At 38.4% G+C, this 24,858-nt stretch overlaps 1 protein-coding gene and 1 long non-coding RNA gene across 5 annotated transcripts; both read right to left on the bottom strand.

Annotated features, from left to right (window-relative positions):
* Positions 1–5,112: 5,112 nt before the first annotated feature.
* LOC110778213 (centromere/kinetochore protein zw10 homolog) lies at positions 5,113–10,388 on the bottom strand. Of its 4 annotated transcripts, none has more exons than XR_008927228.1 (7): positions 9,801–10,388; positions 9,419–9,592; positions 9,016–9,176; positions 8,290–8,735; positions 7,824–7,916; positions 6,671–7,497; positions 6,328–6,449 (listed from the first exon to the last, which is right to left on the bottom strand). XR_008927228.1 is itself a non-coding variant. In XM_056835536.1 (5 exons), exons 1-4 carry the CDS (start codon positions 9,813–9,815, stop codon positions 8,609–8,611), a joined length of 396 nt encoding a protein of 131 aa, XP_056691514.1. In that variant the 5' UTR covers positions 9,816–10,384; the 3' UTR covers positions 5,113–5,451; positions 8,290–8,608. The 4 variants fall into 4 exon arrangements, 1 of the variants encoding a protein (XP_056691514.1); XR_008927230.1 differs by having other exon boundaries at positions 9,016–9,172; XR_008927229.1 differs by having other exon boundaries at positions 6,330–6,449; positions 6,691–7,497.
* A 2,235-nt stretch (positions 10,389–12,623) lies between these two features.
* Positions 12,624–14,879, bottom strand: LOC130467065 (uncharacterized). Its single transcript, XR_008927227.1, has 4 exons — positions 14,775–14,879; positions 14,574–14,670; positions 13,855–13,919; positions 12,624–12,850 (listed from the first exon to the last, which is right to left on the bottom strand). It is a non-coding gene; the product is annotated as an uncharacterized lncRNA (long non-coding RNA).
* Positions 14,880–24,858: the final 9,979 nt, after the last annotated feature.

Below are 24,858 nucleotides of genomic sequence, written 5' to 3'. Positions count from 1 at the left end.
CGTGACCCTCCTGTCAAGAGCAAATATTGGGTCGAAGGTACTTATTGCAAGTTCCATCAAGGAAATGGGCATGACACAGAAAACTGCTGGAACCTAAAAAACACGATCCAGGATATGATAGAGGAAATAAAACCTCTCCCCAACGTCGGCAAACCCAACAACGACAAGAGCCCACTCGACTCTTGTCACATCTCTCTCGACCTACCAGAAAATGAGAATTTCGACCCTACGGTGTACATTACACCTCAAAGTGCACCACTCGCTGTGGTCCCTATGGATCGAATCGAGAGAGAAGTATGCGGTGTGTGGGATGATGATGCTGAAGATATCTACCTGTCTCAAGAATCGGGCCAGGACCTCTTTACTGAAACTTGGTCCAGATTTGAAGTTTTCCATGACTGCCACACCTTGGATGAGGCACCCCACCTCACCAAGACTAAAACAACTGAAATATTGGACGACCAGGCTCTATGGACATTGTTTAACGAATCGAGGCCTATGGAGGACGAGACTGTGACGACTGCCCTAGCTTTACAAGGTGAAGGTTTCGATCCAACCCGGTTAATCGCTCCTGCATCAACACTAGAAGAGATCGAGAACGGATGGGTGAAGACATATCAATGGGTCAATGCAAAAGGAATAGAATTCAAGATGAGTACCGGTGAAGGACCGAAATTTTACGAGACTAAACCCAAGGCTTGAGCCACATAGAGCACCCTAATAAAAAGCGCCTAGTAGTTCTTTAGATTGGTAGAAAAATAATAAAGACTTTAGAGGGTCCTAAGACCCCTTAGAATATAGGTCAAGATTATTTCAGTGTGTTTTCCTAACTTTCCAAATTAATAAAGGCGTAATATTTCTCCTAAAACTTTATTCTAACACTAAGTAAGCACCAAATGTACTTGCAAGATACAAAAATAAAGAGGCGGCCCACTCTAGGCCCAACAAACGAGGCCCACTCGGTCTTGAAATAGTGCCATGGGAACCAATTCCCGAAACCCACAAAATAAACCGCATCATCCCCTTCATAGCCCCAAAACATAATAGGTCAACCAGTGTCATCATAAAAGTCAATCCATGCAACCCAAAGAAATCGAAGAAATCAAAATCCAAAACAAATGCAAATGTTGCTTAAAAAGGGAATTAATAAAATGCAACCCCGTCAAATCCTTCAAAAACGACGCGCACCTCAACCCACCCAAAAGCCTACACAAAGATCTTCATATCTTCCACACCCTAACTCCGTTTTCAAAGCCGTTTCGTGTCACGGATAGAAAAAAATAATCCGGACAAAAATGCATCTCACGCTAATAGTCAAAAAAAGCCTCCGAAATAGCCTCAAAATCAATTTTTATAAAAGTAAAAAAGGCATAGCACTAAAACGAAAAAAAGAAATAAATGCAAGAACACGTGAAGCAAAGCGTCAAAAACGACCGCCAGAAATCATTTTCAGCGCCCAGGGCTGGGCGCCGAAATCTTTGACGCCCCAACCCAGGCGTTGAAACTCTCTGCCTGCCCAAATTTTTTAGAAGTGCTCGTCATTTTATCCGCATATAACGGAAAAATAACGAACACTTGGGGGGTACAGCACGTATCCAAATATGTTAGACAAAAAATATAGCCATATAAAAAGTAGTCGAATTTCATTTTTTTTACGCTACTTACGGCAAACAAAAAAGAACGGCAGACGAAAATAATGATAATACTTCACTCATTTGACCGATTAAGTAATATGCTACCACCTCAGGGCATATCTATTAAAATCTGGCATCCTAGAACTTATTCTACCTAGAACTACGCGCGACCTGATTCTGGCAAGATACGTAGGCAATCCTTACCAAGGATTCGGTCCAATCAAAAGAAAAAAAAAAACATATATAAATTGTGCAAAAAGTGTTAGACATATAAAAATATAAAAAAGGAGGAGAAACAAAAAATGAAAAAATAAAATACGCCTTTATTGAAAAATAATAAGAAGGAAAACAAAGTGCTAAGAAATGAAAAAAAAAAACACAACTGAAATAAATAAAGGGAACCTACACCCTAGCAAGAACTTGTAGACACCTACTTTTGTCCCCGTTCCCGCAAGGGAAAGGTTCGATGATGAAAGCATAAAAACTCCACTTGACAACGCATCTCCTATAAAATAAACGAATCTCGATTCCCCATTTCATTTCACCCGAAACCTGCTATTTATGGAAACCTGCTAAAAATAGTAACTGCCGTAAAAGGTAGCGTCTAAAAGTGGCAAAGCATAAAAGATAGAAACCTGTCAAAATTAGGTGTTGCACTCCAACATAAATCCTAAATGAGATAGAAAACTGCGAGAATCCTATTCCTAATAGGATTCGGAAATAAGAGTTACGTATTAATTAAAATCCTAACGAACCTAGAGTTCGTAACGGGCCCAGACGCATCCCGTCACAAAATTGATACGCGCTAAAAGACTCGAATTAATCTCAAACTCTACGGATTTTAGGAATCCGAATCTGATTAAACAAAACTGCCCAGACCCTATTTTCAACGCCTGGCTCTGGGCGCCGAAATCTTCGGCGCCCAAGCCTGGGCGCTGAAAATACCTGGGTACGTCTCTTTTCCTAATTCTTTGTGGATTAGAACTATGTAATCCTATCTTTCCACGAACTCTTCCCTATAAATAGGCCCCTAGTTTCGACGTGAAACAACACACAACAACACATAATTATATTCTGAGTATTGACTCAACCCTTAGCCTAAGCCTCTCGCTGCGAAACTGTTCACGCGTTCTGTCGCAATCGATCCATAAATCGAACAGAACGTATCCTGTCCCATAATTGAGATTCGTTAAATAAAAAGGAGAAATAGCAAAGTCAAAGTGGTTAGTTTTCTGAGAACCGTGACGCACCTCTCAACGGTGCGTCGTAATGTGTCCCTTTTCGATGATTTAACTGCTTTCCTCGCCCTTTTTATGAACTGTTAAACTAACCTAATCTGATTGTTCTATCACGCCTAACAAATATAATATTTTTGGGAAATCGGATTATCATGCTAGGTCCCTTAATATTATTTAAATCAGATAATCACGATCGAATTAGTATTATATGTTGCATATTGTTAAAATCAATTCAGATTAGTTTAATAGTTAACGCATGTCCCTTCAATTATTTATGCTGAGCTAGTAAGGATATCCTGCCTCTGGAGTTATCGACGAGCGAATTACTCCTCTCGGTAGTTACAGTCCCCCGAACCCTCAATCTCTACCTTGCGGGTGTATATTGAGAGATCCCCACACCAGGGATCACAAGGGAACCTACGGCCGTCGTGGTCAAACATAATTGCACTCCCTTTATGTCACGATAACCGGGTTTTGTCAGTTTTTCTCATTGTCGTTAAAAACTGAATGGCGACTCCTATATTACTAGTCAATTGGGTGTATACTCACAGGAAATCCAATTACACTTGATTGAATAAAAAGAATCGTCACACCCACGAGGGACAAGGTCACGCATTAGCCTCGCGCTTTTTCGACCCCCTCACAGAACTACACTACTCTAGTTCTTCCGGATCATCAAATAAAGTCTTGTAGAGGGCAATGTTCGCAGGATCCACCCCCACAGTCTTCTGCGCTACCCCAATATCAATCTCCATAAGAACCGCGCGGCTCCTGGACACTAACGTCCAAAGATGCCAAGGCTTCAGAAACATTCTCAGTTATAGCCCGCTCAGCCTCAAGGGCACAGACAATGGTGGGAGAAGGATTATTATCATCAACTAGACTAGTCACTGTTTCTACAGGCGGCTGAGCCTTCCTAACCCATACATTGTTCCGGAGACGATCTCCGCGAGAGCTTACATTTCTTTTAACAACAGCAGGCTGTGAGGGGGTCGAAAAAGCACGAGGCTAATGCGTGACCTCGTCCCTCGTGGGTGTGACGATTCTTTTTATTCAATCAAGTGTAATTGGATTTCCTGTGAGTTTACACCCAATTGACTAGTAATATAGGAGTCGCCATTCAGTTTTTAACAACAATGAGAAAAACTGACAAAACCCGGTTATCGTGACATAAAGGGAGTGCAATTATGTTTGACCACGACGGCCGTAGGTTCCCTTGTGATCCCTGGTGTGGGGATCTATCAACATACACCCGCAAGGTAGAGATTGAGGGTTCGGGGGACTGTAACTACCGAGAGGAGTACTTTGCTCGTTGATAACTCTAGAGGCAGGATATCCTTACTAGCTCAGCATAAATAATTGAAGGGACATGCGTTAACTATTAAACTAATCTGAGTTGATTTTAGCAATATGCAACATATAATACTAGATCGATCATGATTATCTGATTTAAATAGTATTAAGGGACCTAGCATGATAATCCAATTTCCCAAAAATATTATATTTGTTAGGCGTGATAGAACAATCAGGTTTAGTTAGTTTAACAGTTCATAAAAAGGGCGAGGAAAGCGATTAAATCATCGAAAAGGGACACATTACGACGCACCCTTGAGAGGTGCGTCACGGTTCTCAGAAAACTAACCACTTTGACTTTGCTATTTCTCCTTTTTATTTAACGAATCTCAATTGTGGGACAGGATACGTTCTGTTCGATTTATGGATCGATTGCGACAGAACGCGTGAATAATTTCGCAGCGTGAGGCTTAGGCTAGGGGTTGGAGTCAATACTCAGAATATGAATTGTGTGTTGTGTGTTTCACGTCAAATTTGGGGCTGTATTTATAGGGAAGAGTTCGTGGAAATATAGAATTGCAGAGTTCTAATCCACAAAGAATTAGGAAAAAACACGTACCACTAGTAGAAAAATATTGATTTGAGGCGTCACTTTTATATTGATTTGCGGCGTTTTAGGCGTAGCAGCAAATAGAGTGGCAGCAAATGAATTGTATTGATTTGCGGCGTTAAAAAACGCCTCAAATCAATCATTCATTTGCGGCGTAATTAGGGAAAAACGCCTCAAAATATTTGAATTGAATTGCGGCGTTTCTACCTGAACGCCTCAAACTTTGGTAAAATGGCAGAAGTTTATACGCCGCGAATAAATAATATATTTTTTTAATAAATAATATATATTTCGTATACTCAACAATCCCAAAAATGTAGACCTGTACTCACGCCACATTTATACAACGTTCAAAAGTGTCATCAACCACCAATAACTTTCCGAAACATTGATTTTTACATATAAGTTAACCATCATATATATGTTTAAAAAAATAAACCACCTAAATAGTTTCAAATCTATAATAACTATATCTTTTACACTTCGTACGTTACAAAATTGCACCAAAAATATAATAAGGCAATTATATATGATTTTAGTAGCACGAAACATCCACAAGAAGAGATCAATGAAGCGTTAATTACACACAATGTTCGGTGAAGTATGATGCCCATTTGTCTCGTATTTCATCAATTTGCTCATCGGTGAAAGGATCTCCACTCATTGAAATGCAAACCTAACAAAATAATATATATATATCATAAAATTAGTTATGTTCGGTTAGATGATCTAAAAAGTTGTTTTATGCGCGTTTAAGGCTTTAGGTCATATTTTGAATGTTATAGTCGTTTTTGCTCCCAACTCTAACCCGTGAACTTAGATTGGTATTCTAAACCCTTTAAATGTTTAATATACTTAGTATTAGGTTAGTTAGACTCATTCTCATCTACTTTGGTCAAGTTATACGCGTTTAAGGCTTTATTGATCATTGTAGGTCATATTTTGACTATTATAGTCGTTTTTGCTCCCAACTCTAACCCGTGAACTTAGATTGGTATTCTAAACCCTTTAAATGTTTAATATATTATTAGGTTACTTAGACTCATTCTCATCTACTTTGGTCAACTTACGTGCGTTTAAGGCTTTATTGATCATTATAGGTCATATTTTGACTATTATAGTCGTTTTTGCTCCCAACTCTGACCCGTGGACTTAGATTGGTATTCTAAACCCTTTAAATGTTTAATATACTTAGTATTAGGTTACTTAGACTCATTCTCATCTACTTTGGTTAAGTTATGCGCGTGTAAGGCTTTATTGATCATTATAGGTCATATTTTGACTATTATAGTCGTTTTTGCTCCCAACTCTAACCCGTGAACTTAGATTGGTATTCTAAACTCTTTAAATGTTTAATATACTTAATATTAGGTTACTTAGACCGATAGCAACTCACAAGCTATAGATGAGTTTTCATTCAAAGAGACAACTGTGTCTGAGTTCTAACTATCGTCATTGTTAAATCATATTCTTTAAAAATTGCAACTTCGCAAGCTTTCCCGTAAAAAGTGGAAAATATATCAGCAAAAGAAAATAAGGTTACAAAATAACTAACCTCCCAGGAAAGGGCTCAAGCCATATATTATTAACAACATCAAAGTTTCACAAAAGAAGAGCAATTAGACCATGACCAGCCTTCCATACAGCATGTGGGAACTTTGTCTCCCTTGTCCACTGTCAACAAAATAAATTTAAAGCTTATTTGATTGGTCTAGAATATTAAATATCATATAGGGAAATAGGACATGATCATAGATCAATATTAAGGTAAACAAAACAAGGATATTATTTAATTGCCAAAGATACCAAAGTATCGCATATAGTGGGTTCGTGTTGAAACCCCCCCAATTATCAAACTGCCATCCATCAAAGTTTCAAGCAAATAATTGTCATACCAAGTAAATAATAGAGTCACCTTGTCCTCAAGGTGAAAAGCCGGAAATCTGGTCTGGACGGCAAGGAAATCTTCCCAAGTTGCCTCATAATCTGGCAGGTTATCCCACTTAATGAGTACTTCTAACGCAGTTCCATCTCCAGAAACAGCAGGTCGAACTCCTACCAAGGAGTCAGGTTTTTCCACCAACTCCAAGTTTGTTATGGAATTAGTGGATGCAAATCTGTACCCAGAAACAAAGGTAATAATATTAAGGCTAGGATAGAAATAGTTGTATTTGAAGCTATTAAATCACCAATGGTGCATACAACTGAGGTAGAAGGACAAGAAAAAGACAGAATATATCACATAACATTCTTTTACGGCTCCTGCCTTATTTATAGTGCTAGCTCTGACAACTCCTCTCTCATGCGTGACAATCACCAACTTGCTGCTCACGGTATTTTCTAACAGAATGCTGACACCATTAAGTTGTAATTCCTGATTTATCCTTCCTCTTACGTCTGACATATGTCATTCTCACAGGGGGCTTAGTTGGGGGTAGCTGCTGCACTACAGATCCCAGGCTCTCTCAAGCCTGTGTAAAACAGAGGAATTAAGGGAACGAACAAAGAAAAGAAGAAATTGGGAAGACTAAAGAATTACGGTATATAATTTTGTCGCATAATATTTCTCATTTTGTCGCACAATCTTTTCAAAGCATGCATGATATACGGCATCTGCATTACATCCATCCTTAATTGATGGAATTCCGCCTGTTACAAGGACTTGCTTTAACCCTTGTGGGCAAAACTTAGATATGTAACAGCACAAAAACCCCCCATAGCTCTGTAAACAAAAGGGAAAGAAAGGGTCATTAATTTTTATGACTAAATAGTGACAAGGAGCTCAACAATTAGTATGCAAACTACACAGGCAGAGATCTCAAAATAGAATAAAAAGATGACATGAATAGTGAGCATACTCCAATAGGAAGCCAAGAACCATAACCTAATCCTAATAACAGTATTTGCAAATGAAGCTTCCTAAAAGTGAGCATACTTCAAGAAAAAAGCATTGCTTCCTAAAAGTGAGCATACTTGTAGGCATGTAATGGTCATTAGTGATGCAGAAGTTCTCACATCAATGATTTAAAAACTCCACGACATGAATACCTTGATTGGAATGGTAGCTTCATACAGCAACAGAACATCCCTTGCAGCATGATAGAATTCCAACGCCACTCTTGGGGATGACAAACAAACATCCTACACACAAGAATTATCAAGAAGTCATATATGCCGTCTTATAACATGCAATCAGCAAGATATCAATCCTGCCCAGAGTCAGGGACTCAGGATAGTAGGTATAACTGTGATAAAATGGTGAAGCAAAATGTTCATGTGAAGTAACTCTTAAACATGTCAAGTTTAAAATTTCATGGGGTTTATCCGCTAATCAGAATGATCCATGTATCACATTGAGAAAACATACTAGTTGTGATACCTTAACATCACAAAAACCACTGTTAGGTACAATTCCACCATAATTTGTCAAAATGAAAGCTTAGTGTGATTATAAATAATGATTAATATAAACAAGTGAACAAGTCAGAATAATAGCCAGAAATAACTATCTTACTTGAAGTGTTTGATGCACCAACTTCATCAACTGACAAGCAGCAAGGGACACTATACACTTCTCTGACGAAAATAGCAAATTGACAGCACAATCAGTGTATCTGTTATTTCCGAACTTAGGTCCTTTGCTGCTAAACTCCTGAGAGCTAATTGTTAGTACGTAATTCCAGCAGATGAGCACAAAGATATAAGACAGGTTGAATGAGAGTTGACTTCTGGAACAGTAAAGTCACATCGTAGAATCAACTGTCTAGCATTTGCCAGCATTTCTCTCTTTTTCCTCACAGCAAAGTGTACCTCCACGTTATCAGCAAAGTTGCTTAATCTTTCATCATTCTTATCAGATTTGGAAATGAACATAATCTCCTGTAAAACAATCTCAAATTCAGAAGAAGAGTTCATGATCTTCTGAAAATCAACTAACTTTGAAGCATCATCAGGGACAACCTGAGAATACAGAATACAAAAGATTCAACACTGCAAAGAGAGGTCAGACTACACTTAAAGAAATAAAAACAAAAGACCAACGAAAACTATGAATTCGCGTTGAAGATCTTAAGCAATCAAACCTAGAGATAGGGTATCAGGTGAACATCAGCCCCCCCCCCCCCCCCCCCCACGTCCCACACCAACCAGCTATCAACATACATGGAAAAAAGTATTTACATGATGCATGCAGTGAAGTTGAGCATAAACGAAACATGGATGACAAAGCTGAAGTGTTTACCTTTGAGAGGAAGTTAGAAATAATAAGCTCAGACATTCTTGGCCACGCAACCTTCCGAAACAACGCATCCAAGGACCATTTTCAAGACATATATACTGGTGGATAAACTTAACAACTATCGTCATTCTTGAGAATAGAGCATCGCTATCAATGTCATCTGTCTACATCAAAAAAAGGGGTTAATCTAACAGGCTATAGCATGCTGCGTTCTTTTCCTTGAATAACGTAGTCTAATGTTTTAGTGTGTTACTGACTAATTAAAATTTACCAATCACCAAATTCTTTAATGCTCTTCCTGATTTCTTATATCTTGCTTGTCTGCTTTGGCACTCAATATACATACAATTTCTTGAGTGAAAAGGGACCAAATTTATTATACGAGTATTTATATCATTGATGTTACCTTCGGCTCTAGACTTGAGACTATCTTCAAGATTTTGTCACTGCTCTCGACCAAGCTACCACTAGATTCTTCCAGAAACGAAACAGGGGAGTTAAATTTCACTGCAGGAGCAATGACATGCTTGATGAATAAGTCAGCGGTCCTTGCAAGCCCATAATCAAGTATTCCTAGCACCTGGGAAAATGACAATTGAAAACTATAAATTCTAGGAAATGGCAGCTAAATGAATCCTCAAGTTAGCCATGGAATACTCAAATCATACACTAAATTTAGCGAGTTTGCTAATGAATATCATCATACATTCATACACTCAGTTAGTTAAGAATAAAGAATTAAATAGCACATAACAACATCTCACTGCATTGAACAAACAGAAACTTACATCCATGGCTTCCATAACATTACGAAGCTCGACACCACGAGCCTCACCAACGCCAGAGCGATAAACAACCCGAATTCCACCAAAATCAGTGTCAAAACTCACCACAATGTTCAAAAAGTTGACAAGCAAATCTTGAATCTACAAACCCAAATACAACGTGTTACACCAAGGAACGAATTACAGTGAAATCTTAAATTTAGTTTAAAACCTAAGCAAAACCCATGAACAAAAATTTCAGGTTTCTTAGTCTCGAGCCTGAACCAACACCAAATTTGTAGGATACAATCAGAGATAAATTTAAAGCATTTTTAAGGTTCTTTTAAGCCAAAATTCGACATTGAAAATTAGGGTTAATTAATTTACAGTTTCAGCGGGAGAGAAGAGAGGAGAGGACAGAGCAAGAGAGCAATAATTAGATAATTCAAACACAATTCATGTAAATTGAGAGACTGAAATGAGGGGGAATAGAGCAATTGAACAAAAAAAAGGCAAGGATGAGGAGGAGCCAGTGGAAGCATAATGTACCCCAAGTGAGAACGGCGGCGGCAGAGATGAGTTCGAATGACCACGGCGGTGGCGGAGCTTAAGTTTCCCGGCGAAATTCGATGGTGAAGAAAGTAGGTCAGAGTCAGTCAATCGTACGAAGGAAGAAGAAGGTGCTGGTGTTTTTGTGAAGTGAAGACAAGCCAAAAGAAAGAAAGAAAGAAAGAAAGAAGCTCCGAATTTGCGGCGTTAAAGGATAGACGCCGCCAGATTTTTTTTTTTAATAATTCGCTGCGTCATAATCGAAGATAACGCCGCAAAGTGTTATTTTTTTAACTAATTCCTCGAATTTCTCATTTAGTTAGAGGCGTTAATTGATTAACGCAGCTAAGTCATGGCAGCAAATTAATGTTTTTCTACTAGTGTACCCAGGTATTTTCAGCGCCCAGGCCTGGGCGCCGAAGATTTCGGCGCCCAGAGCCAGGCGTTGAAAATAGGGTCTGGGCTTGTTTTCTTAGTCAGATTCGGATTCCTGAAATTCGTAGTGTTTGAGACTTAATCGAGTCTTTTAGTGCGTATCAATTTCATGACGGAATGCGTCTGAGCCCGTTACGAGCTCTAGGCTCGTTAGGATTTTAATTAATACGTAACTCTTATTTCCAAATCATATTAGGAATAGGATTCTCACAGTTTTCTATCTCATTTAGGATTTATGTTGGAGTGCAACACCTAATTCTGACAGGTTTCTATCTTTTATGACTTGCCACTTTTAGAAGCTACCCTTTACGGTAGTTACTATTTTTAGCAGGTTTCCATAAATAGCAGGTTTCGGGTGAAATGAAAAGGGGAATTGAGATTCGTTATTTTATAGGAGATGCGTTGTCAAGTGGAGATTTATGTTCTCATCATCGAACCTTTCCCTTTCGGGAATGGGGACAAAAGTAGGTGTCTACAGTTAGCCCCCACTTTGACTGAGTCTTGGAGTAAGACGATGGTCAAAGTACTAGACGGAGTGCGTCACACAAGCCATGGTGTATGTGACCTGTTTTGCGAGGGTCTCACGAGCCCCCGAGTGATAACATTTGACTTAAGGGTCATCACTTTGAAGTGTCGACATATCCCTCGCGTGTCATTGGGATTTGTCAACTGATAGTATAGAAACTTCCTCACTTTGTCATTGGAAGGATCTAAAGGTGCGTAGAAACTCCCTCACTTTGTCATTGGGAGTAGCTACAGATGTCTTCGAAATCAAAGCTATAAAGTGTAATTGGGCCTGGCCAAGCCTTATCACGAGGTAAAAATGTTTTTAAAGATTCTCATTTTCAAGGCTATTTAAACGAGAAAACCCCCTTGTTTTTATGGGACGTAAAACGAAGGAAAATCTAGCACATCGCTCTTTTTTGGAAAAAACGGAAAACCAATCCTTTTAATTTTTTGGAAAAGAGAAAACCAGAAAAAGTTATCGCTGTAGCGACTAAGGACCTACGCGACTTGTGACGTAGACCCCGCCGGCTAAAGATGGCGAGCCTGTCCGCTAAGGGTGGACGCCCCGTCCGAAAAAGTGGACGAATCTTGTTTTTGAATATTTGAAAATAAGGACCTATGCGGCTTGTGACGTAGACCCCGCCGGCTAAAGATGGCGAACCTGTCCGCTAAGGGTGGACACCCCGTCCGATAGAAGTGGACGAATCTATTTTGAAATTTGTTTTGTGTTTATTTTTTGAAAATAAGGACCTACGTGGTTTGCGCCGTAGACCCCGCCGGCTGAAGATGGCGAGCCTGTTTCATTTTGTTTTTGAAGACTTCATTTTTGGAAAACTGAGGACCTGCGCGGCTAGTGACGCAGACCCCGCCCGCTGAAGGTGGGCGAGCCCTGTCCGGTAAGGGTGGACATCCCTGAATTTGTTTTTTCGATTTGGGGACTCGCGTGGTTTGTGACGCGATCTTGCCAACTGAAGATGGGCAAGTTCCTATTTCTTTGGTTCTTTGTGATTTCTTTTGAGAATTTCTTTTTATTTGTTCTTGCAAGAGAGAATTCTTTCGAGGGATGCTCGAATTTAGTTGTAGCCTGAACGTGGGCTGACAACGTGTTCAGACGGACCATTGTCTTGCGACCTTCTGCTTTCGTGGTTTTGAGCTAGTCTTTTACGGCTCGATTTTTGCCACTACTTTGTCTTTGATCAGAGGACCATGCACAAGTGTCAATGACGACCTTTCTCTGATGTAACACCCCGACAATTCCCATTTTCTAAAATAACCCTTTTTAAATATAACTGTAGGGAATTATCAAAGTATTATCGCCCGTGTGAAAACGTACGGCTTATTCAGAATTTTGCAGCGGAAAACATAAAACTAACTTTTAGGTTCATAAATAATCTTATTACATATTAGGTCCAAAACCAATTAACTGAAATAAGGAAATACGAATAGTACGACAAATTTCAAATTTAAGTTAACAAACCAAATCACTTAATAAAGAAAATATAACTACAAGCTCTCTAATCCCGATCCCAATGATGCATCATCTTCAAACCTGTAGATGGGCAACGCTTATTGATCCTTAGAGACTGCTCACCAGAGATGGGTCATCACAGGATCAATAAGGCATAGCCATGATCAACACACACAAACAAAGCACGTAATCAGCAAAGCTGAGTACTACATACTAAAACAATAATAATCCTAATATGATACTATTAACGAACAACCCTAACATGATACTAGTGAACATAAACAAGGGCAGACAAAATATGATAATTTAACGACCATACTTAACTAGGCTAGGCTACACTAGACTGGAATGGACTTTTATAACAATAATATTATTTTAATTGAAATATACAATGGACCGAGTTTTCTAGCTAGATGCTTCACTAAGGAAGACGAGGTACGGGCGCGACTCCGTAACCTCAATGACCTGCGATATCGAGGAACGTTTGAATAAAATAGGACACGGTGATCAATCCGGTCCGAATTAAAGGCCATGGGCTACCACCATGAACCCCAACTCCTGTTTGTCCGTCACTTTAGACGTGCACAGTCTAAAGCTATTGCTACTCAGTTTCACTTTACATGATTTACAAATTGACACCCTGTTATGACTCAACAATCACATAAGGCATACAATCCACATTTATTTACAACTGTTTTTATCTTGGAATTAAGTAAGTGATCACAAAGGCATCAAACCAGACTCATTCCAATTAACTCCAATCCTTCTTTTAATACTGATCAACCCTGTATATGGGTATAAGGTTTCAACTTACTAAATGAGGTCCTCGGCCCTCATAAAGTAGTGAAAAAGCTAAAAGGGAACAACAATCCACTGATCTGAATTATATGCAAAGTAATCTAGTGTTCCCAATCAAACATATTTGTATCAACCATCCATACTAACATGCTATAATCCTCAAAATGCAATATAGGTTCAATATGTCCAACCAACAGTATTAAACATGCAATATTCAACCTGACTAAATTCATCAACGATATCAACATAACCAAGTTCATCAACAATGCAACATGGTTTCAACAATTAGCACACATTCCAAGCACACAGGTATGTACGTACCTTGTGTAAACAAACTGATAGGCCACCTTAACACTTTCAAAAGTCGCCTAAAGAGAATTCTCCGCCTAAACAATCCAACAAGTAATCTCAATCAATTTCTAATCATTGACAACCATAATAAAGCATTCTAAATGCATCCTAAATAGATTTAGAACTTTCCCCAACATCAAAACTTGAACATTTGCTTTCCTAGCATCATAATTATTGAACCAGTGATTGAAATTCGTTGAAAACTTTTGCAAACATCGTACTTTAAATTTTCAGCAATATTAATTCATTTAAAAGCTTCACCAAGGTCAATCTACGTTCCTAGTATCTCAAAACAACCAATTCAATAATTCATACTCAACCTATCATGATTAAAACTCATAAAAACCTTGAATTTCATACTTTAAACCATCAAAACCAACATTTCAATGTCATTAGATAATCTGAAAATCAATAACTTTATTATAAAATTCATATAATCTTAAATTCATAATTTACATTACAAAACCCATAGCTTTAATTCAAGAAAACATAATTCAAGCTAATAAATCATGATTAAGCCCTAATTTAATTTTAATTAATCAAAACTGAAAATTAATTCGTTTTTAATCTCAACATCAAATCTGAAAATCATATTTACCATAAAAATTATAAATTTAATTTAAGAACATAATCTAAATTAACAAACTTTAATTTAAAATAATTAGTTACTTAGGGTTTAAGAAAGTAACCAATTCAAGAAGGAGGAGAGAGAGTTGGCCGGCGAACGGAGGTGGCTTGCGGCAGGGGCTGTGCGACGGCGGCACACGGTGGTGCTACTTGCGGTGGCTGCGCGAATTGGTGAAGGTCAGCCATGAAAAGGGAGGAGGAACGAGTACGAAAATAACAAAAAGAAAACAAGAAAGAAAAGGAGGGAGGATGGAGATCATTACCGGCGACAATAGGGTGGCGGCTCAGCGACGCGGTTGGGCGGAGGAGCGAGAAGATGGTGGCTGCGGCTAGCTTGCGCAAGGAGTTTGCAAGAAACAAAATTAGCATAGGAACGAAGGAGGAGGGATCGAAGGAGAAGGAGAAGGAGAAGGATACTTACCGGCGGCGAGGAGACCGGCGGCTGGAGCAACGGCGTGAAGGAGGAGAGCAGTGACGAGGAGAGAGAGAGAATGAGTTCTTGAGGGTTTGAAAACTTACGTGAATAGTGAAGGAGGGTTTTGATTTTCTCCTCCTAGCTTTCACGTGAATTAGAAGAAAGAAGGGGAGGGTTTGAGTTTGGGTTTTGATGTTGGGCTTTTCAAGTGGGCTAGACTTAGGATTTAGCTTTTATGATTCGAGTCCAAAACTGAATAGGATCGTTTTCTAAATTCAATCAATTTTCGTAATTCAAATTCTTTTCAACTTAAAATTCTAAAATCATTTTCGATTTCGTAAATCGTTGAAAATATTAAAATGTAATAACTAAATATACGTTAACTATATATTTATTTCCAAAATTCATAAATTCTTATTTAAATATATTAAATATACGTTAAAATATATAACTGAAATGTATAAAATTACGGGGGATTACAATCTACCCCTCTTAAAAGAAGTTTCGTCCCGAAACTTGACACGAAAATTCACATATTTTTCCAAACTTTTCAACTTACTCTTATTGTAGAAGTACTTTGTGCCACTCTTGTGCATTATTTTGCCAACTAAGAGTTACTTGTAATACTCAAGAACACATTTTCTTATGCGGAGGATCTATTTACTTGCATCAACATGTAAAGGTTGCTAGAAATAGGCATAAAATGCATAAAATATCATAAAAATAGGTAAAAAGCGCGAATTTCTATCGCATTCTACCCCCTTAAAGAAAACGAGTTACGCCCTCGTAACTCACCTCAGAAAATAACTCTGGATACTTGATCTTCATTTCAGCTTCGGCTTCCCACGTTGCCTCTTCGTACTCGTGGTTCGACCAAAGCACTTTCACTATGCTGACGTCCTTATTGCGTGTACTACGCACTTTTCTATCAAGGATTTTCACAGGCCTTTCTTCGTATGTGAGGCTACTACCAATCTGGATTCTCTCAGGCTCTAAGATATGACGCTCATCAGGGATATAGCGCTTTAGTTGGGAAATGTGAAACACGTCGTGCATCTTTTCGAACTCCATTGGCAAGGCTAACTTGTATGCTACTTTCCCTATTCGTTGCAGAATCTCATATGGGCCTACATACTTGGCACTTAGCTTGCCCTTTTTCCCAAATCTCATCACACCCTTGGTTGGTGATACTTTCAAGAACACTTTATCACCTAATGCAAATTCGTCATCTCTTCTTTTCAAATCAGCATAACTCTTTTGCCTATCCTGGGCAGCTTGAATTCTAGCCTGAATCATTTTTACATTCCTGACAGTCTCCTCAATGAATTCTGTACCCAAAACTATATTTTCACTGAAATCATTCCAGCAGGTGGGACTTCTACACTTTCTCCCATATAGTGCCTCAAAAGGTGCCATCTTAATGCTTGCATGGTAACTATTATTGTATGAGAATTCGATCAAGTCTAGATGGTCTTCCCAACTACCCTTAAAGTCAATTGCACAAGCTCTCAACATATCTTCCATAGTTTGGTTAGTTCTCTCAGTCTGACCATCGGTTGCAGGGTGGAAAGCAGTGCTCATTTTCAAAGTTGTCCCAAGGTTCAACTGGACCTTTTGCCAAAATTTCGAGAGGAATCTTGAGTCACGGTCTGAGATAATATCGGTTGGGACCCCATGCAACCGCACTACATGCTTAATGTAAGTCCTTGCGAGCTGTTTCTTTTTCCATGTCTCTTTAATCGGAATAAACACGGCTGATTTTGTTAGACGGTCCACAATAACCCAAATGGTATCATTTCCGTTCTTTGATCTAGGCAAGGCAGTAACAAAATCCATAGAAATGGAATCCCACTTCCATCCAGGCACTTCTAAAGGTTGAACTTTCCCCATGGGTCTTTTGTGGTCTATTTTGACTTTCTGACAGGTTAGGCATCTAGACACAAACTCGGCAACTTCCCGTTTCATATTAGGCCACCAATAGATTTGCTTCAGGTCTTTGTACAACTTGTCACCCCCAGGGTGCACAGAATATGGAGTATTATGCCCCTCATCCATAAGACGTCTCTTGAGTTCTTCACACTTCTGTGGTACACACCATCTCCCTTTGAACCTCAAACTACCATCTTCATGAATCTTGAAATCCACTTCTTTCCCTTGACCCATCTTTTCTTTGATTTTCTCTAAGTACTCATCCCCAGCTTGACTTTCTCTAATCTCCTCGAATATAGACAACCCCAGCGATAATGCACTCAGTTTTGCTTTGGTTTCCCCAAGATTTACTATTTCCAGGCTAAGTCTCTGCATGTCTCGACACAACTCTTCAGGCACTACCAAGACATTCATACTATGGCTAGATTTCCTACTCAATGCATCGGCAACTACGTTTGCTTTCCCCTCATGGTACTGGATGTTCAAATCATAGTCCTTGATCAACTCTAACCATCTTCTTTGTCTCATGTTGAGATCTTTCTGGGTGAAAATGTATTTTAGGCTTTTGTGGTCTGTGAAGATCTTACATGTTGCCCCATAGAGGTAATGTCTCCAAATTTTCAAAGCGAAAACAATCGCAGCTAGCTCTAGATCGTGGGTAGGGTAATTAGCCTCATATGGTTTCAATTGACGCGATGCATACGCAATCACCTTCCCATTTTGCTGTAATACACACCCCAACCCATTCTTTGACGCATCACTATATACCTCAAACCCTTCATTCCCATCAGGCAAGGTTAAAACAGGTGCTGAGGTTAAACGCTCTTTGAGAATTTGGAAGGCTTCCTCACATTTTTCGCTCCACTCAAATTTTGATTCTTTCTTCATCAAGTTGGTCATGGGTCTTGCTATCTTTGAGAAATCTCTCACAAATCTCCTATAATACCCAGCTAGACCTAAGAAACTCCGAATATCAGACACATTCTTCGGAGTAGGCCACTCACTCACAGCTTGAATCTTGGCAGGATCCACAGAGACTCCTTCCTTTGACACATAATGCCCCAAAAATGCTACCTTTTCCAGACGGAACTCACACTTAGAGAACTTTGCATACAACTGGTTCTTCCTAAGCGTCTCCAAGATAACCCTCAAATGTTCATCATGTTCCTTTTCATTCCTCGAATAGATCAGAATATCATCAATGAATACCACCACAAACTTATCTAGGAACTCATGGAAAATCCTATTCATCAGATCCATAAATATGGCGGGTGCATTGGTTAACCCAAAAGGCATTACTGTAAACTCATAATGGCCATAACGAGTCCTAAATGCAGTCTTAGGAATGTCTTTTTCAGCTACCCTCAATTGGTGATATCCCGAACGCAAATCAATCTTTGAGAATACACTTGCCCCGTTCAACTGGTCAAACAGGTCATCTATCCTAGGCAAAGGATATTTGTTTTTTATTGTTACGTTGTTCAACTCCCTATAATCAATACATAGCCGCATACTCCCATCTTTCTTTTTGACAAACAATACTGGAGCTCCCCACGGTGATGCACTAGGCCTAATGTACCCCTTGTCGAACAAGTCCTGCAATTGTGTCTTTAACTCACTCATTTCTGGGGGTGCCATCCTATAAGGTGCTTTGGATATAGGTGCGGTTCCGGGATTTAACTCTATGGTAAATTCAAGGGTTCTAGCCGGTGGCATACCCGGAATCTCATCCGGATATACACCTACAAATTCTCTTACGATTGGGACATCCTCTATCTTTACCCCAACTTTCTTACTCACATCTTGGACACTACAGAAAAATAGTTCACACCCTTTATTGACCAGTTTCCTCACTTGTAATGCGGAGATCACCCCAAAGTTCCTAGACTTCCCAAAACGTCTATATGATATTGATTTCCCAGTAGGGTTCTTTAGGCTTACTTTCTGAATCTCGCAATCTATCCTGGCCTTGTATAAGCTTAGCCAATCCATCCCCAGAATCACATCTAGGTCCCCCAAACTAAATTCTATCAAATTAGATGGAAAAGTGCAATCTTTTATCTTCAAAGGCAAGTTCTTAAATAGTTTCGTACACCTTATTGTTGCACCATTAGGCATACTAACAGGAAAATCATTTGCCTCAAAATCTACTAACTTCAAATTTTTAACAATAGAGGTCGAAATAAAAGAATATGTTGCCCCTGAATCAAACAATGTTTTAACAGGTAAGGAGTTGATAGAGAAAGTACCCGAAACTACGTCTGCAGAACGTTCAGCTTCATTTCTACTCATTACGAACAGCTTTCCGGGAGCCTTGTTGTTATTGTTGTTTCCATTGGCAGGTTTGTTTTGGTTTCCCTGGTTGTTTGGTGCCCCAGCAGGCTTCGAACCTTGGTTCCCCGAATGGTTAAACCCTGGTTTCCCTTGGTTACTACTCCCACTACCATTCTGCTCTCTCTTCTGCTTTGTAAAGCACTCATACTCTCTATGCCCCTTCTTACGACAGTAGTTGCAAGTTACCAATTCCCCCTTACAGTCCTTCCCAGGGTGATTGTTGTTGCACATCTTACAGTGATGCACTCTGTTAGGCTGGTTTTTGTTGGTGTAGTTATTCCCCTGGTTATTTCTTCCCTGAAAGTTACCATTGCCATTACCATTCCCATTTCCATTTCTATTCCTTTTGAAGTTCCCCTGACTTCCCCCAACATTAAACTCTTTCCTTTTATCCCCAACAACAATATTCTTTTTGTCCCTCCTGGTCTGCAGGCCATAAATATGGGCAGCTCTTCCATACACAATGTCTAAGGACGTAAAGGTTTCCCCGCCTAATCCCAGTTGGATCTCATCGGTTAACCCCTGCTCAAACCTCTGAGCCTTTAGTTCCTCAGTAGCTACCACCTCAGGTGCAAACCTCGACAAAGCTATAAACTTACTGTAGTATTCAGCAATGGTCATATTCCCCATCCTAAGGTTGATAAATTCTTGGGCTTTCTGCTTCCTCATAAAAGGAGGATAAAACTTCCCCCTCAAAGCAACAATAAAAGAATCCCAATTGAATCCCTCAGCAGCACTTAGTCTAGTCCCATTTTCCCTCCACCAAAGGTCGGCCTCATCTTTCAGGTAGAGGACAGCTTGGCCTACTTTCATATGCTCAGGACAGTTTACCGCCCCAAATAGTTTCTCAAATTCCCTGATCCAGTTTTCAAGGAAGGTGGGGTCTGCCTGCCCCTTAAAGTATGGTGGCTTAACTTTCGCAAGCCTTTCAAACATGTCCCCTGCAGAATCGAGACGCTCAGTTCTTTCCTGGGTTAGTTTTTCCGCCAAGAGGCGAATAGCAGCAGCTAGGTCACTATTATTGGCCATCCTAGAGCGCGACCTGAAATTAATATGCTCTAATTCAGGTTCAAAACTTTACTTACATTATCCTCTAGCAATGCAATATCACATCAACATTCAAAATGCACACGAAATGAACAATCATGCAAAACATTCAACTGAGAGACAAGGAATAACTTCAATCATCACGAATAATAAGATAGAATAAAAGAAGAAAACATTCCCCTTGCGTGCCCGTAAAACTTTGATCCTTTAGATAGTCAATAATCTAACTTTTAATTCTCATAAGAATGTCAATAACAATCCTAAATATTAACACACACCTGTTCTCAAAATAAAGTAAAAAGGTTCTACGATATAAACATAAACTATGGTTGGGCGGATTGTCCAATATTTTTCTCACACACAACTAAATATGTAAGCAAAGCTAAAGGGAAACATCATTAGACTTGTCCTTTGATTCGCTATAACCTTCTAGGGTGAATAACTCATATTTAAGTTCATCATCGTCATCCATATCAAAATAATAAGCTTCTTTTCTTGGCCTAGAGGATCTTCGTAGACCTTGAAGTTGATGATTAGCTTCCTCTGGCTCAGGCTCAGGTTCAGGTTCATGTTCAGGCTCAAACTCAAACTCAGGTTCAACCTCCAATTCATGCTCGAACTCAAACTCAAATTCTTGTTCGAACTCAAACCCAAATTCATGCTCAAACTCAGGCTCCGAATCGCTTTCAGGTCTCAAAACAGCTTGATAAATATCGACCCTAGTTTGCCCACTAGCACGATCAAATTCACGAAGGACTTCATCATCACTATCAGGTTCTCCTGCTCTTAAAACTCGACGCAGAACAAGTTCATGGCTGGTGTAACTGTTAATGTCAGACTCGTAATCCATTTCATTTTCATCATCGCTTAGAACAATAGGGTTAGAATTGCTCCCTATTCTATTTCCTTGTATGCCAGACATGATTAGTGATCTATAACAATTAAACATAGTTTCTATGTTAGTAATTAGTACTCTCGCTTACCGTATGATCCCACAATACACAACAAGTAAGAATATGTATTAATGGCAAAGCATAGGAAAGACACGACAGTTAGCAGGCACAAAAGTACAATCATGTTGACATAATGCAGACACAATGTTTCTATTCTATATGCCCTTTCCTATGCTACCCATCTCTCAAAATAAACATAGTATATCAAACATTGAAGCATAAAAGAATAAAACGAGAATGATTTATAAGAATTAATTTGTTTAAACGAATAATTATTTAAACGACAAATAATTAATAAATAAATACAATATTTTTTTTATTATTATTATTTTTTTTTCACGGTACTGTAGCAGCAGTAAATTTTTTTTTTTTTTTATATATATAATTACGAAAATATTAATTTAAATTAAAAAAAAACGAAATACATGAAGTCACACAAACAAGAACGTATTTCAAAGCGTGTAATTCAAGAGTTAATTTTAAAATAAATTCAAACATTTCTAACTAATAACTTTCAATTTATTCACTAGTTGTAGTTTACTTCAACGAAATTCTTTTTATGTAACTAATTAGTTAGTTAGGTGCCTAAAATTTAAAAAGGTAGACACGAAATGTCAGTAAAACCTTTAGCTCAAAAATACCACTTTGTAACACCCCGACAATTCCCATTTTCTAAAATAACCCTTTTTAAATATAACTGTAGGGAATTATCAAAGTATTATCGCCCGTGTGAAAACGTACGGCTTATTCAGAATTTTGCAGCGGAAAACATAAAACTAACTTTTAGGTTCATAAATAATCTTATTACATATTAGGTCCAAAACCAATTAACTGAAATAAGGAAATACGAATAGTACGACAAATTTCAAATTTAAGTTAACAAACCAAATCACTTAATAAAGAAAATATAACTACAAGCTCTCTAATCCCGATCCCAATGATGCATCATCTTCAAACCTGTAGATGGGCAACGCTTATTGATCCTTAGAGACTGCTCACCAGAGATGGGTCATCACAGGATCAATAAGGCATAGCCATGATCAACACACACAAACAAAGCACGTAATCAGCAAAGCTGAGTACTACATACTAAAACAATAATAATCCTAATATGATACTATTAACGAACAACCCTAACATGATACTAGTGAACATAAACAAGGGCAGACAAAATATGATAATTTAACGACCATACTTAACTAGGCTAGGCTACACTAGACTGGAATGGACTTTTATAACAATAATATTATTTTAATTGAAATAGACAATGGACCGAGTTTTCTAGCTAGATGCTTCACTAAGGAAGACGAGGTACGGGCGCGACTCCGTAACCTCAATGACCTGCGATATCGAGGAACGTTTGAATAAAAATAGGACACGGTGATCAATCCGGTCCGAATTAAAGGCCATGGGCTACCACCATGAACCCCAACTCCTGTTTGTCCGTCACTTTAGACGTGCACAGTCTAAAGCTATTGCTACTCAGTTTCACTTTACATGATTTACAAATTGACACCCTGTTATGACTCAACAATCACATAAGGCATACAATCCACATTTATTTACAACTGTTTTTATCTTGGAATTAAGTATGTGATCACAAAGGCATCAAACCAGACTCATTCCAATTAACTCCAATCCTTCTTTTAATACTGATCAACCCTGTATATGGGTATAAGGTTTCAACTTACTAAATGAGGTCCTCGGCCCTCATAAAGTAGTGAAAAAGCTAAAAGGGAACAACAATCCACTGATCTGAATTATATGCAAAGTAATCTAGTGTTCCCAATCAAACATATTTGTATCAACCATCCATACTAACATGCTATAATCCTCAAAATGCAATATAGGTTCAATATGTCCAACCAACAGTATTAAACATGCAATATTCAACCTAACTAAATTCATCAACGATATCAACATAACCAAGTTCATCAACAATGCAACATGGTTTCAACAATTAGCACACATTCCAAGCACACAGGTATGTACGTACCTTGTGTAAACAAACTGATAGGCCACCTTAACACTTTCAAAAGTCGCCTAAAGAGAATTCTCCGCCTAAACAATCCAACAAGTAATCTCAATCAATTTCTAATCATTGACAACCATAATAAAGCATTCTAAATGCATCCTAAATAGATTTAGAACTTTCCCCAATATCAAAACTTGAACATTTGCTTTCCTAGCATCATAATTATTGAACCAGTGATTGAAATTCGTTGAAAACTTTTGCAAACATCGTACTTTAAATTTTCAGCAATATTAATTCATTTAAAAGCTTCACCAAGGTCAATCTACGTTCCTAGTATCTCAAAACAACCAATTCAATAATTCATACTCAACCTATCATGATTAAAACTCATAAAAACCTTGAATTTCATACTTTAAACCATCAAAACCAACATTTCAATGTCATTAGATAATCTGAAAATCAATAACTTTATTATAAAATTCATATAATCTTAAATTCATAATTTACATCACAAAACCCATAGCTTTAATTCAAGAAAACATAATTCAAACTAATAAATCATGATTAAGCCCTAATTTAATTTTAATTAATCAAAACTGAAAATTAATTCGTTTTTAATCTCAACATCAAATCTGAAAATCATATTTACCATAAAAATTATAAATTTAATTTAAGAACATAATCTAAATTAACAAACTTTAATTTAAAATAATTAGTTACTTAGGGTTTAAGAAAGTAACCAATTCAAGAAGGAGGAGAGAGAGTTGGCCGGCGAACGGAGGTGGCTTGCGGCAGGGGCTGTGCGACGGCGGCACACGGTGGTGCTACTTGCGGTGGCTGCGCGAATTGGTGAAGGTCAGCCATGAAAAGGGAGGAGGAACGAGTACGAAAATAACAAAAAGAAAACAAGAAAGAAAAGGAGGGAGGATGGAGATCATTACCGGCGACAATAGGGTGGCGGCTCAGCGACGCGGTTGGGCGGAGGAGCGAGAAGATGGTGGCTGCGGCTAGCTTGCGCAAGGAGTTTGCAAGAAACAAAATTAGCATAGGAACGAAGGAGGAGGGATCGAAGGAGAAGGAGAAGGAGAAGGATACTTACCGGCGGCGAGGAGACCGGCGGCTGGAGCAACGGCGTGAAGGAGGAGAGCAGCGACGAGGAGAGAGAGAGAATGAGTTCTTGAGGGTTTGAAAACTTACATGAATAGTGAAGGAGGGTTTTGATTTTCTCTTCCTAGCTTTCACGTGAATTAGAAGAAAGAAGGGGAGGGTTTGAGTTTGGGTTTTGATGTTGGGCTTTTCAAGTGGGCTAGACTTAGGATTTAGCTTTTATGATTCGAGTCCAAAACTGAATAGGATCGTTTTCTAAATTCAATCAATTTTCGTAATTCAAATTCTTTTCAACTTAAAATTCTAAAATCATTTTCGATTTCGTAAATCGTTGAAAATATTAAAATGTAATAACTAAATATACGTTAACTATATATTTATTTCCAAAATTCATAAATTCTTATTTAAATATATTAAATATACGTTAAAATATATAACTGAAATGTATAAAATTACGGGGGATTACAATCTACCCCTCTTAAAAGAAGTTTCGTCCCGAAACTTGACACGAAAATTCACATATTTTTCCAAACTTTTCAACTTACTCTTATTGTAGAAGTACTTTGTGCCACTCTTGTGCATTATTT

This window comes from Spinacia oleracea, chromosome 2, assembly GCF_020520425.1.
Source record: "Spinacia oleracea cultivar Varoflay chromosome 2, BTI_SOV_V1, whole genome shotgun sequence".
Classification (NCBI taxonomy): Eukaryota; Viridiplantae; Streptophyta; class Magnoliopsida; order Caryophyllales; family Amaranthaceae; genus Spinacia; species Spinacia oleracea.
This window is presented reverse-complemented; position numbering and strand designations above follow the sequence as displayed.